Genomic DNA, 15,809 nt, shown 5'->3' on the forward strand with positions numbered 1-15,809 from the left:
CCTAGGATCACACAACTAGTAAGTTTTGGAGGCCAGATTTGGACTCAGGATGATGAATAACCCTGACTTCAGGCCTAGCACTGTATTCACTGCCCCACCTAGCTGCCCATACTCTCTATATGCCACTGGTCAAATCACTTAACCTCTCAGTACTTAAGCAAATCTTCAAGCCCATCCATACATTGCAGAGAAAGTGCTAAACTGCATCAGGAGAGGGAATTCCCTCCCCCCCAGAGTTCCTCCAGTTAAAGGAAATTGAAGGTCCAATTCCAAATGTTCTCTTTGAGCAAATAACATCTCTTTATACCTTGGGTCTAAGTCTGGGAAAGATTTTATTATTATCCCTTTCAGAGTGCTAGTATACTTTATAGGTCTGTGGAATTCTGAGGATCCCAGAGCACCCTTTTTCTGTTGTAATGGAGATTTCCTTTCCACTTTCCTTCTAAGGCTAAAAAAAAAGTGAAGTAGTTGTAGTTGCCACTGATTCATTTCATCTATGATCTCATTCTTTTGTAAAGAGTTTAAGTATGTGTTTGGGGATATTAGAGGATGGGAGACATTAATTCAGTTAACTATTGAGTTCTGACTCAGTTATTATTTGTGTCTTATTAACTTAGTCCACTTTGTGCTGGAGGTGTAGATTCATTGTTAACTTTGCTACTGCATTTCTTTATATTCTGTTGTGGGAAGAAATCCACATTTCATCTTTCACCTGTGAAAACTTTTTAAAAATATGTTAAACTGTTAGGGTGGACTTTTTTTTTGGCAAAATAAATACCTTATTGTTTTAATTTTTTTAAATCAGCCTATGTTATAATCCAAACATTTATAAACCTTTTAGATATATTTTTTTTAAAGAACAGTATTACTTCAGCTATTTTTTGATTAAGAATTTAAACTCAAAAAAATTAATAGAAGTTGGAACATCTTCAGTTAGAGTGCTAATGGGAGATGAATAACTTTTATATTGTTTTGCCGGTTCAGCTAGGGTTTTGAACATTCATTTATTAGATTGTAAGCTCCTTGATGGCAGGGCACTATTTACATTGTCTTTGTATCCTCATGCTTAGCACTGTTCATGGCACATATTAGGAACTTAATAAATGTTTAGTATTGATACTTTGTAGGCATTGGGTGTAAATACTTGGGTGGATTCCAGCTCCCTAATGCTATTGCTTGCAATTCTGACATTTTGGAGTTTGCAAAGTCATAACCATCTCCAACCCTCCTTCACCTAAAAGCAAGAATATTGGATACAGCAGAGACAGAAGCCACGCAGAAGGGCCACACACTCAAGTGCCATATGGCCACTCCCCTGGTGAGGCCTGAGGCCTAAGGCCTCTCTCCCTACCGAAGGTTTATGGCAGTCTGCCTCCTCACTCAAACCCAACCAGGTAGGAAAGAGGAATAGGCTTGCTTTGTCTGGTTAGCACCTTTTGAGTGCCCCCTAGTTCTGTCACTCTTCACCATGAGTCAGCAGATTTTGAACCAGTTACAGAATTTGCATTCCCCAAAGTCCGCGTGTGGATTGCATCAGCGCTACATGTCCTTAAGGACTGTGCTCATTGGCTAGCAGATTATTGCATATTGATTGAACTTCATGTCTTTGAAATTAACGTCTAAGGGTGGGATGTTTAGGACAAATATAATGAAATTCTGTGGCTTTTCACATTTCTTTTATTCTTAGCTGCATTTTAAGTTAGTCTGATTGTCATTTTTGTTTGTTTTTTTGGGAGCTGGACCCTCTTTTTGAGGTGCAATCCAGGAGCTTTGGTCCACATACTCATTTGTTACCAAAATCTTCTCCTTCATGCCAGTGCAGAGCTTAGTATCACATGAACAGATAAAAATCTCCGTGGCTTTTATCAGAGTGAGGATTCTAGAGTATAGTCACTTTTGAGATTTAGTGAAAATAATGGCCATGGAAAAGTTGATTCCAATGAACAAGGCAATAGTAGGTAATAGTAAAAGCCTAAACTTTTTTTTTTGTGGCCAATTTAGGGAATCTTGAGTGTGTGTGTGTGTGGGGGGTGTTTATAAGGTAGTCAAGGCAAAGATTAAATTTCATTGAAAATTAAATTGGAAACAGAGTTTGGCCAATTCTTTAGTATTTCTCATCTTCATCTCTCAAAGCGGTTTTACTTCAATCCAAGTTTCTTTCCCATTTTTGTAGCCCATTTGATCTAGTTCTGTTTTGCCTGTGGCTTTCCTGAAGAAACAACATATCCCCTACATAGTCCATTCTATTAGTCATTGCTGTGGCTTAAAGATTCTTCTTTCTGCTGCATCTCTGACTTCTTCTTGGCACATTACTATGTCCAGTCACCAGTGTGTCACATCCCAGATGTCACATTAAACTCTCTGGGTCTAATTTGGTAGTTATTTCTCAGTGCCTCTGTCCTAGTGGAAATTTTGACTGAATCAGATCTGAAAAATGAACCTTAACATTCTCCGTGAGTTAACAATGTGAAGTTGTTTTTTTTTAACAGGATTTTCTACTTTTGCTAGTGTTTCTTTCTCAGTGTGCAAGATGCTGAATATACAGAGAGAAGTTTTTTTTTTTAAAGCATAAAATGGCTATAAAAACTCAGATTGCATTATTATGCACCTTTTTAAATTCCACTTTTCACTTCTAGCTCATAATTTATTAGTAATTATAGTTTCCAAAAGACATGATGAACATTGATTCATCTCCACAAATAAAGGCTAGAGTGCCTCCTGTAGCCAATCTAAGTAGCATTTTTAGTTCATTGAAATGACCTAATTTACCATCACAGACTTCCTTTTAAATACTCACACTTTAGGTTCCTTTATTTTCTTTCATCTACTTCTTATATTGTAAACAAACAATTTAGAAACTTCCTCTGTCTGCTTTCTCTCTGCCATGCTGCTCCCTCAGCAGGTTTTCAGCTCAGTAGGTAGTTGCCCCCTTTATGTGCTACGTTGTGGTGCTATGGGTTATTAAAAAGAGAGAAAGTTTACTTTCCCTGGATGTCACAACACGGAAACTGGATTTATGTTGACACCCACTTTCAATAAATATCTCTGAAATCAGCAAAAAAAAAAAAAAAGCACAAACCTATCTCTTTCCAACATGCAAAGTTGAATGTCAACATAAATCCAGTTCCATTTTTTAAAAATTTTCTGTTGGATTTGTGTAAAAGAAAAAGTTTTAAGAGATGTAATCTGACATAAATCTGATTTATAGGAAAGAAAATTTTAAAAAGACCTGTTACTCAGTTATATTTTATGTATTTCTCAACTTACTTGTCTTTGAGTTATCTTTTGTCAGTCTATCACATTCATAGTTGCTATAAAGACTAACTTTGTGATTTCATTTGCATACAAACATTACTTGAAAACAAAGGTTGGAAATAAATATGATAGAGCAGATACCTACCACACTATCCCTGAACAGGAATCTGATTTAGACCCATTCTCAGAATGGAAGTATGGCCCAGAACAAAACTCCACAACACCAGCAAACATTTTTGAATCACGTCCAGAGGATGGCATTCATTTATAGGCCAGATGAAAAATATGACTTGGTATGGAATCTGTCTATCTTAAAAGGTTTTTTATAGAATTAGAGCTGGAAGGGGATTTAGAGGCCATTTAGTCCAACCTCCTTATTTTATAGATGAGGAAACTGAGGTCAAGAGAAGTTAAATGCCTAAGGGCACACAGGCAGAGTCAGAATTTGAACCCAGGTCCTGGGACTTTAAACCCATGGCTCTTTCCACTTCATCACATTGCCTCCCTGCTTCCATCATCAAGATACATCCAAGTGCTGGAGAACTCCGCTTAAGTTACTGGTATTTATTTATGGGTAGGTCACCAATGTGAATTTGTTCAGGTAACCAAAAAGAGCTTTAGTGCTAGGCTATAAAATCAAGAATTTTTACCATATGATCTCATACAACACACCCTTGTTATATTATGGAAACTTCAGTTTGAACAGGTCATGTTATAAAAGATGTAAAAAAAAAATCAGTAACTTCTAAAGCCAGCTAAGTTCTTAATGACAGGCCAAGCAGATTCAGAAGAGACAAAAGCCTGGGAGATCTCTTGGGTTTTTCTTTGAGCAAAGAGTTCCAAATCAGAACATGAACCAGCAATTACTTTGCTTCAGGCCAGATTAAGTCACAATTAATTTGATTCCATTTCACTTCTTTTTTAAATCACTTAAGTAAAGCTTAGCTTGTTGAACCAGACACTGGAACCAGTTCAATTCACTGAAGAGTATGAAATGATGTCATTTTTGTCCTTCGATTCACAAGAAATGAATTAGGTAAATGTGGGCAGGAACTGGAGAGCAAATGAGGATGCCATCAAAAGTAAGGTATTTTGATGTTATATGAAGGTTTGATAAAAATTATGATAGGGTTATTTGTCTGGGTCATTTGTATTTCTCTTTGGGAAAACAAAATAATAAAATTTATTTTGTTAAAAACAACAACAACAACGTTTCCCCCTAAGTATAGCATCTTTACTTTTAAAAATAATTTGATGTGGCTACACTTTGGAAGAACAAGGGCACAAATCTTAAATAGCAACAACAATAACTAGCATTTATATGGTGCTTTACTGTTTTCAAAGCACTTTATACATATCTCATTTGATACTCACTACAACTCTGGGAGATAGGTTCTATAATTAGCCTTATTTTACAGATGAAGAAACTGAGGCAGACCTCTGTCTTGACTTACCTAAGGCCACACAGCTAGTAAGTGTCTGAGGCTGAATTTGAACTCAGATCTTCCTGACTCCAGATGTAGTATACTACCCACTGGGCCACCTAGAAACCTATGAAAATAATAGTAATAATAATAATGGATATTTATATAGCACTTTAAAGTTTGCAAAGTGCTGTATATAAATGGTCATATATGAACTTTACAACAACCCTGTGAGATAGGTTCTCCAGTTCTTCTTCTTCTTCCCATTTTATAAATGAGAATGACAGACCCTAAGTGACTCGTCCATAGTCATTCAACTAGTGGATTGAAATCCAACCTCTGACATGAGCTTACTATGTTATACTGCCTCCTACATGTCCAACATGCCCTGTTTTTATTTTTTGTTTTTTTCAATCTTGTAATTACATGCATGGCCTACTTTCAATTATCCATAATAACTGCCAACAGGGATAACACATATGCAGTAATTGAAATTCACAGGTATCTTCTCTTTAGCCATTTAATGTCACCCTCGTTCTCCACGAAACCTTTTTGTCAGAACTGATAAGGAATAACAAAATGGAGTGGTTTGAGTTTCAACTCTTATGCCTGCCTGCCATCTGGCATGGATACTAATGAGTCATGAAATGCCTAAAATCAAGAAGTCAGAGGGGGGAGGAGCAACAGCAAAAGGGCCTGAGCCGACCACAAATTGAATAATCAGTCTCTGAATAATGAAGAGCTGACTAAGTTCACTATATAATTAAGTGCTAGCAGAACATGATCCTAAAAGTGAACTGCTAATCAAAGTCCTAGAGATCTTGACAGTTTTCCTGAAACACTTGGTTGGGAGAAGGTACAAGGTGCAGTCATCAAGTTTGGGTTAAATTGGACTTCACCAGCCATAATCACTGAGGAGGAAAGTGATGAGAGAATTTTATGAAAAGGGAGCTGCCTGTTAACTAACTTTGGTGTTTAAAAATCCTTGTGAGTCCTTGCCTCTGTAACTAGTCACTTCTCTTTAATGACAAAATAAAACAAACGAATATTTTCACCCATGAACCGTGCCATAGAAGCAAACTTAATGATTTCCAGAGAACTTGGAATGTGTTTATTACAACAATGGAAAGTTGAAAGGAAACTAAAAAATCAGCATAGTATGTCCTTGAATCCATGATGTGCCCTCTTGGTCCATTCTGATTTGATTTGACTTTAAAAAAAGATGTAGGGAAGAAAGGACTATATACAAAGAAATTACACATTAAAATTATAATGGCATCTTAACCTTTGTCTCTAATTGGAACCATAATTAGAAATTCTCATGCCTGGAGCAGTTAACTGAGAATAAAGTATATTCAGGTGGTGAAGACAGTCATTAGTGATTAGTCATATTGGAAGAGTAGACAATATTTCCCACTGAGACTCTGGTCCTAGTTGCCGTTGGGATCAGGGAGATCACAAGAGAACAGTGCCAATGGTGGTTGAGGACTTCAAAGTGAAATGCTATGGGGATAGTGGTTACCTGAGGAGGAAGTATGGCCCCCTTAGGGAATGGTTGTGCCACTGGCTATCAGCTCTCTGGGGAAATGCCCCATTTACCCCACATTAATTATGGTTGTGCCTCTAATCTCTCTATTCTCTAATCTATCCTTCACACAGCTACCAAAAATTTTCCTCAAGTACAAGTCACAACTCTGCTCAAAGACTTTAAGCGGCTCCCCATTGACTATAGGATAAGATATAACCTCCTTAATCTGGCATTTATGGTCCTTCATAATCGGGTTCCAACTTATCTTTCTGGCATTATTTCACATTTTCCATATATAATTTATTATGTATATTTAATCTTATATCTGTACATATGAAATATAATAGCTATTGCATAGATTCTACTTTTCATTTGTATCAGACTCCTAGTTGTTTCCCCAAATCAACATATTGTCTTTGCCTCCTGTACATTCACACTGTCTTTTTCTAGTTCTGGAATATCCACCTTCCTCATTTTTGCCATTCATCAGCCTTCCTTTCCTTCAAGGCTCAGCTCAGGTGGCCCCTTCTCTAGGAAACTATTCTCATTCCTATCAGCTAGATATATTCCCTCCTTCCTCAGATTTTCCTAGAGCGTATCTGAATACCTCTTTCCCTGTCTCCATGATATCCTACTTCGTTGTATATTTTTCTGTGTCCTTGTCATTCCCTCAATAAAATAGAAGCTCCTTGAGACAGGGGTTATATCATACTTATATCTTTTTTGTCTCCAAGGTTTAGCATGTGGTGCTTTGCACATTTGTACACTCTGTTCATTTATTTGGTGCATGTACAGAAAGAATTTGTAACCTGCATCATTCAGTTAGAATTTCTGAACTTCTACCTCAGCAACTCTGAGAAATGTTCTTTTCTGTTTGTATCATCGCTAGTGTCGATCAGCCATCACCAGCTATTTGAATTCTTTTTTTGTTTGTTTGTTTTCCTCCTAGGATGCTGAGAAACGGACTCCGCTTCATGTTGCAGCTTTTCTTGGAGATGCAGAAATCATTGAACTCCTAATTCTCTCAGGTAAATCCAGTGTCCCCAGAAGTCAATGGCAAACCAAATGACCACCTAGAGGGGATATTGCCATGTTGCAAATGACCACATTGGAAAAGACAACTAAAAGGGACCTAAAGAAATAACAGCATTTTATTATGTCTCTGGGACATCATTTAATCAATACTTTCCTGAACATAACAAAGGCAGTGAATGCAGTTGTTTTAATTGAAGAATGACTTATCATAATAATGACAATTGATATTGATACGGTAATTTAAGGTTTGCAAAGTGCTTTGATACATTATTGTAAATACTTTTTTTCTGGGTATTAAAAATCAATTTTTCAATTAGGCCGATACAGGGGAAAAAACTCTGACAGTAGCATCAAAGAACCTGAGACCTAGTTTCAAATCCTCCCTCTAATATTTACTACCAACTGGGTAACATGTGACAATCAACTTCCCTGGGCCTCAGCTTTATCAATTGTAAAATGAAATGGTTGGACTAGATTGCTTCTGAAGAACTTCCTAGTCATGTATTTATGGTCCTAATAACTCATTTTTCCTCATCCCACATATCTAATCAGTTGACAAGTCCTATTGATTCTGCCTTCATAGTATCTGTTTTATCCATTCCCTTCTTTCTACCTACACTACAATCAGTGTAGTTCAAACTTTTATCACCTCTTGTCTGAACTATGACAATGGTCACCTAAGTGGTTGCCCAACTTCCAGGCACTCTCTGAAGACTGCTAATTTGGGATTTGTCTGGGAACTGTGATGAATGGACTCCTTGGGGCTTTTTTAAAATTAATTTCTTTTGATTTATCAACCATCACTTCCATAAGCTTTTGAGTTTTAAATTTTTCTCCCCCTCCCTCCCCAAGAAGGCACGCAATCTGATGTAGGCTGTACATGTACATTCCTATTAAATACATACTTTTGATCCTCAAGCCCTGTGAAATGGGTACTATTATATTCTTGTTAGGTTGATGGAGGAAATGAGGCTTTTGTTGTTGTTTAGTCGTTTGGAGTCGTGTCCAATTCTTCATTACCTTTTTTGGGGTTTTCTTGGTGAAAATACTGGAGTGGTTTGCCATTTCCTTCTCGAGCTCATTTTACAGAAGAGGAAACTGAGGCAAACAGGTGAAGTGACTTGCCCAGAGTCACACATCTGATAACTATCTGAGGCTGGATTTGAACACAGATCTTCCTGACTCCAAGCTTGGTACTCTATCTACTGTACCACCTAGCTACCAAAAAAATAAGGCTTATGGGACTTAAACAACTTACCTGGTTAGTAAGACTCTTATCTAAGAAGAACCCAGGCAGGATTCAAACTTAGCTTCTTCCTGCATCTAAGGCCAGGTTTCTTTCCTCTGCGTCGTGCTACCTCTCTACAGTGTTGGGTAGTAGAAAACTCATGGGACTTGAGATCAGGCATAACATCATTCTGTGTCTCATTTCTGCCACTTAACATTAATGGTATGACCCTGGTCATGTGAGTCCCTGAGCCTCTCAGAGCTTCAATTTCCCCATCTGTAAAATAAGGATAATAAGACTTGTTTTTACCAGACTCAAAGAGTTGTTATGATAAAAATGTTTAGACCATAGGATGATATATAAATTTCTTTTCTTTTCTTTTCTTTTCTTTTTTGGCTAGCAATGGGGTTAAGTGACTTGCCCAGGGTCATACAGCTAGTAAGTGTCAAGTGTCTGAGGTCAGATTTGACCTCAGGTCCTCCTGGCTCCAGGGCCAGTGCTCTATCCACTGTGCTACCTAGTTGCCCCAATATATAAATTTCTAGACCTCAAAATGATATATAAATTGATGTTATTATTTCTCCATCAAATATTTTCTATTAATGATTTCTTCATATCTAATCAATCTCAGAGTAAAATTAGAATATCACAAAGTAGATTAGCTCAAAATTGTTTTATTTAATAGTGTGTTCATTCTGTTTTGCAAAGGGACTTCTTAAAACATAAATTCACAGATACTTGTACCTTATTTTTACATGTTAAAATTTGTTTGAAAACTGGGATTCTTCATACCTTTTACCAAATAAATTTCACAGAAAGATGATGGGCTTTCCCCCATAAGCAATTCTGAGCAATACTATAAGCAAGTACTTCTCACAGAGTTATAGCTAAGTCAATGGAAATGACTCTGGTTGTCATTTATCTTAATCTCCTCCATTTTCCATTTGGGGAGATCAAACTTCAGGACATATGGCCTTGTCTCATCTAGTGTAAATTTTTGCAATTGTTTCCTGGAGTTAAAAGGCACCTGTGGGATTCCTGAATGTGTTTTATAAAACATTTACAGGGCTATTTGAAAAGCTAACTGTTATTATACTGTAAATACCCTTTGATCTAGCAATATCACTATTAGGTCTGTTTCCCTAGGTGATCAAGGAAAAAGAAAACCTATATGTTCTAAAATATTTGTAGCATCTCTCTTTGTAGGAATGGCCATCCATTGGGGAATGGCTGAACAAGTTATGGTATATGATGAGCTGGTTAATTTTAGAAAGACAGGGAAAGACTTGAATGAAATAATGAAGAGTGAAATGAGCAGAACCTAGAGAATGCTGTATATGGTAATAGCAATATTGTTTGAAGAATAGCTGAACAACTAAGTTATTCTGAGTATTATAAATACTCACATTAATTACAAAGGACCTATGAAGGAAGATGCTATACACCTTCAGAGAAAGAACTGATAAATAGAAGTATACATAGTGTAGTTTTGGTTTTCTTGTGTGTGTGTATGTGTGTGTGTGTGTGTGTGTATTTGTGTCAAATGGTGGCCTTCTTTATTAATGATGGAGAGGATAGGAGGGAGACAGTTTGGAACTTAAAATGGAACAACAAAAAAAGAAAGGCCAAGAGTAAGGCATTGGGGAAGTAACACAGAATCGAGATTTTTTAAAAAGTTATCTTGTAGTATATAATGTCAGTAATCTGAGAGATGACTATTAATGTTTCCCTCAAATGTTAAGACATTATCTAATTCTTATGCTCTTATTGATCAGGAGATGTTCAACAGAGGTAATTATGGCCAGCCACAAACCATGCCTTTGGGCCACTGGCCAAAGCAGAATATTAGGCTTCATGGACCATAGGTTGAACCCATTATCACTTGCCTCATCATGCTTCCCTCCCTCTGACCCCAGTAGCTAAAGTATTGAAGTATTACTTCTGTTAAAGTAAGTAACTTTTCACCAGCTGAAAGAAATTTGCTTTGTTTTAGGTTTGCTCAGATTTTACCTGAAAGTTGCTTCAGTAAATGAAATTAACCTATAGGAGACTGAAAAAACAGCAAGAATCTTAAAGAAAGTACTTGGGTCTAGAATGAAGAATTCCATAGCATAACATCTCATAATCACACCAACTATTCCTGCCACAGTTTGAGTACCATGAACATCTCGGGGTTTTCATCTTTACTATATTATATAATTTTGAAACTATATGTTTGATCTCAAGTTTGTTTCCATTTAATCCAATAATTATTTATTCAAGAAAAGTCCCTGCTCTCAAAGGGTAAGGGGCTTTCTGTTTGGGATGGATATGGCATGCACATGACTAAGCACATGCAAGGTAATTTAGGAAAGGAAGGACCACTAACAGGTAGGGAGAAAAGGAAAAGTTTTGCCAAAGAAGTGGCACCTGAACTGAGCTTGGAAACAAAATTAACTAAAGGTAGAGATAAGGGTAAGGAGGGATATATTCTCGGAACGGGCAAAGTTGGCTTGTGCAACTATCCAGAGACAGGAAATGGGAAGTTCAGTGTGGGGAGTAGCTAACTGAAGGGGCCATTGGTATAAGCTTCTAGGGTTTGTTTTTCTCCATATACTGGGAAGCTGAGGGCAGAGTCAATCTGAAAATGGTGGTCTGGGTCAGTTAAGTACCTAGATCTCAGGTCCCCAAAACTACCCAAATTCATATATCTATTCCTTAGACATATTGCAAGATGATCCTTGTCCGGAGATGAAAGCCCTCACATGGAGGAAGTTCTTGGCTCCCTGTCAGAGTTGGAATGGAAGGCTCTGGGTTGGGTCGAGGCATCTGGTGGCTTTGGATCCCAGTGGTTCATAGTGTGTTTGGGGCCTCAGCTGGTTTGAGGTCAATTCTGAGTAGGGAGGTTGGAGTGCAGAGACATGATCCTTATCTGGTTATTTGTGACACATTTATAGAGAGGGGCACCTTCTCAAGAAATATGATTTCCTATCACTATCACATGGACATATACAATAACCAGTCTGTCTTTAACTATAACTGTGTAATCATGAGAGGGGCACAGCTGTTTTAGGTGTCTTCAGATCTGTGCCCTTGCCTGACTTTGGAATTGAGACGGGCTATCAATCTTGAGGTAATAGGATATCTAACCAAATTTTCAGCCCTGCTTTGGAATTTCTTTTCATACCCTTTCCATCCCTTATGATAACTACTTCACAGAACAAATACCCTTAATAAAAGGATTTGTTCTATAAAACTTGGACTCAGTCAAAAGGCTGCACCCAAGGACCTAGAAGGTCACATATGGCCTCAAGGCAGCAGGTTCCCAACCCCTGCATCCCAACCAGAAAGTAAAAGAGGCAGAGGTAGGAAAAGTTTTCTAAAACTTCTAACCACCTGTGAATTGTCATGATTCCTGTGGCTTCTTATTTTTATAGAAAATGTCCTTTTCCTAAGAGGATTTTGTTTTATGCTCCTGAGGGAATATAATGGCAAGATCACCATACTAATCATTTCGTTATCCTTCGTGCGTTTGGCAGCTGATACTCAGAGAAACCACCTAAAGAGTTTTCAGATTTAATAATGAATGAGGTATTAATTATTCCGACGTTGGACAAGTGATTTTGCACCTCCTAAGCCATTCATTATTTCATCACCATCCTCTTTTCTGCCTTAACATAAGGGGGCAGGGTAATCCAAGTTGGCAGAATTCCTGCTGATGATATCTCTTGATTTCTAAGGGAAATTTCGATGCCTCTGAGGCAAACAGTGGAAGATAAGTTACTAGGAAAGAATTCAGGACATGCAGATGTGGCTGATATTTTTCCATAAACTGACTTTCACTTACCATTAGTTTTAAGCTGCTGCTTTGGGAACTAGCTTAGAGGGATTTAAGGTAAACTAAAGATTAAGAACTAGTTAAATCGTTAGTGAATCAGGTAATCCATCAGCCAGATCATTAGCTATGAGTTGCTAAGGATCAGGTAGAAAAGGTAGGGTCCATAGAAAGATAAGAAAGTAAATAATAATAGCTAGCTAGCAGTTATATGCCACCTCCTATGTGACAGGTACTATGCTAAGTACTTTACAAATATTGTTTGTTGTTAATTTATCATGTCCAACTCTCCATGACCCCATTTTCTCGGCAAAGATACTAGAGTGGTTTGCCATTTCCCTCTCCAGCTTTTATTCTACAGATGAGGAAACTGAGGCAAACAAGGTTAAGTGATTTGTCCAGTGTTACAAAGCTAGTAAGTGTTTGAGACTGGATTTGAACTCAGGTCCTCCTGACTCCAGGTTGGCACTCTATCCGCTGTGCTGTGTAGCTGCCCACAAATATTGCTGCATTTGATCGAATAGAGATAATGCATAGGAGGTCAGACTCTCTCCAATAATTGTTTTCAGATTGCATTTTGGAATACACCAAAAAAAAATATAAAGTCTTTAATGCCGACAAGCAAATAACAAATACGTACATACAGACATTGGGTGTATATAAGATAGACACTATAAGATAAATTGATTTTTTAAAAAATGAACGTACCTCAGAGCCAAATGGCTGTTGTTCATTTGTTTGGTAATGGATATATTCCAACTACGCTGCCCTTGCTTGAGATATTTTGGTAATTCCAGGATGAATATGACAAAAACATTGAATTGGAGTGGTAGTCAGGTGATCGGGATTATGGTCCAGGTTTTGCCATTATTGAACTATGTGATTTGGGGCAAGTCACTTTACTTCTGAGCATCAGGTTTCTTATCAGGAAAGTGAGTGGTAGATGGACTCATAAGACCTATTGGTAAGGGCTGGATAATAACAGCATTGATTAGTGGTTTTAGGGCAACTGAAAGAGAGGTCCCCTAGTGGCATGCCATAGGACTGGGCCCTGTTTTGTTAAATGTATTTTGTCAATGATTTTGATGAAGGAATGGCATGGTTATCAGATTTGTAGATGACATGAAATTCATAGGGGTAGCTAATATATTGGATCACAGAAATGGGATACAGAAATATCTCTGTAGCTCAGAAAAATAAGCTGACTCCAATATGATAAATTTAAAAATAGATAAATGTAAAGTCTTGTGCTTATTTTAGTATACCACCTGCATAAGTACAGGATGAGCTACATGGCTTGACAGTACTTCAGATCAGATATGGGAGTTTTGGTGGATTGCAAACAATATAAATGAACAGTGTAACATGGCAGCCCAAAGGGCTAATTTGATTTTAGGCTATGTTAATCGAATTTTAGTGTCCAATTGAATTCTGCCCTGATCACACCACATGTGAGGTATTGGGTTCAGTTCTCGGCACCATATTTTAGAAGAGTCTTGGCAAACTGGAAGATTTGTTGAGGAATGAGACTGTGCTGCAAAGGGGAATTAAATCTTTGCTATACAAGGAATATTGAAGGAACTGGGGTTCCCTGGAACTGGGGAAGAAAAGACTTCAGGAATGCATTCTTACAGTTTTCCAATAGTTGGGTTGCCATATGACTCTACAAGGCAGAACCAAGGTCAATGGATGGAAATTTCTGGGAGACAGATTTTAGATCAGTGTAAGGAGAAACTTGCTAAGAATTAGATCTATGAAAAAATGAAAAAAAAATTTACCATGGGAGATTGAATTACTTGTCACTGAAGCTTTTTTAAGAGGAGACTGTATGCTACTTAATAATAGCTATCATTTTTATAGCACTTGGAGGTTTATCGGGTGCTTCACATATTATTTCATTTGATCTTCAGACAATAAACCTGGGAGATAGATGCTATTATTAACTCATTTTGCAGATGAGGAAATTGAGGCTATGAGAGATTAGGGGTCACACAACTAGTTAAGATAGAACCAAACTCAGGTCTTTTTAACTCCAAGTCTAGCTCCATATCTACTATGCTATCTAATTGCTACTAATAGTAAACCAACAATTTACATTTTTCATATCATTTGATCCTCACACTAACCATCTAGGGTAGATATTATAATTATCCCCACTTTATATATCATATGTTTGTAGATAAGGAAACTGAGACTGAGTGGTTAAATGATTTACAAGGGTTTACACAGCTAGTAAATACCTGAGATAGGATTTGAACCAACTGCAACATTCTCCCCACTGTCTGATATAGCTAACATTTTATATAGCATTTTAAGTTTTTGCAAAGTGCTTTACGAATATTATCTCATTTGATCTTCACAGTGACCTGATAAGATTGGTACTCTTCTAATTCCTATTTTTAAAGTTGAGGAAACTGAGCCTGAGAGAGGCCAAGTGATTTGACCAAGGTCACAGAGCTACTAAGCATCTCAGACAGGATTTCATCTGAGGTCTTCCTGACTCCTAAGTCCAGTACTCTATCCACAATACCACTTAGCTACCCATCTCTTATAACTTTTACACATCTCGTGTGCATTTGCATAATCAAATGTCTCAATTTGGATGAGCCTGGCCTTGCAAATCAGTTCACCAGGATTAGAAAAATACAGATGTTTGCTCTGGAATATTGGCTCTGACTCCGACAGTGTTTGCTAATGCTATTGCTCCCTTTCCTTCCTATTACACAGACAGCCCTATCTTTCCTATTTTTCTTGCTGAAGGAAGAGAAATATTGCCTCTGGATGTTACTTTCCGAATGCCTTGCTACTATGTGCTAGCTGCTGAATAGAACCATGACACAAGGCAGAGGCATGCAATACTAAACTAAGGACATTATAATCGTACTCTGGGTTTTTTTTGGGTGCCCTCATTTCTATAAGGCTCAGAGTCCTTTAGGGTCATTGTTGCTTTTCTTGACTAAACCCTATCCAATGGCCAGGTAGAGAAAATGCCCTTTTTAAAAAGGCATTGAAATGCTGTTTGTATCATTTGCTCAGCACACAATGGCTCCTGTCTGGCAGGTAAATAGAAGGCTGCTCCCTAAAAAGTCAGTTATAAATATTCATCTCATTGCTAAACCTGTCGGGGGTGGATTTGTCTCCCTCTTATGTGTAAACAAGACACTGAAATATGCAGAGGAAAAGGATGTGGAAGACACCAGTAGGAGAGGACGCTGATGATATACTGCCTGCTTCTGAGCCCAGATAACGATGCTTTTGTAATAATAATTTTTGTTTTGGGTTGGGGGGGTGGGATGGAGAAGAGGTTGTTTTCTTGGCTGCCACCGATTCAGCTTTTTGAGAAGGGCAAGTGGATAAGTGAAGGACTTAAATAACTACTGAGAGAAGCTATTTCCTGGGTTTCTAATCATCCTTTTAATTCTCAAGTGATCCTGGAGCAGCCCTGAAAAGCCACTAGAGCATATGCATCCTGACAAACTGTGTAGGTTAACTGTGTCGTACCCAGTGCAACTTGGTACACGTGCC

General features: G+C 37.7%; 1 protein-coding gene across 4 annotated transcripts in view; it reads left to right on the forward strand.

Annotated features, from left to right (window-relative positions):
- Nucleotides 1-15,809, forward strand: part of ANKRD44 (ankyrin repeat domain 44) — a 373,934-nt gene that overhangs the window by 191,448 nt on the left and 166,677 nt on the right. For all 4 annotated transcript variants that reach the window (XM_027865874.1, XM_027865875.1, XM_027865872.1 and 1 more), the window contains exon 3: nt 7,157-7,235. In XM_027865874.1, the coding sequence (XP_027721675.1) occupies nt 7,157-7,235 (79 nt within the window). The remainder of the gene's footprint in view (nt 1-7,156; nt 7,236-15,809) is intronic.

This window comes from Vombatus ursinus, unplaced genomic scaffold, assembly GCF_900497805.2.
Source record: "Vombatus ursinus unplaced genomic scaffold, bare-nosed wombat genome assembly UNPS02014779.1, whole genome shotgun sequence".
NCBI classification, from domain to species: domain Eukaryota; kingdom Metazoa; phylum Chordata; class Mammalia; order Diprotodontia; family Vombatidae; genus Vombatus; species Vombatus ursinus.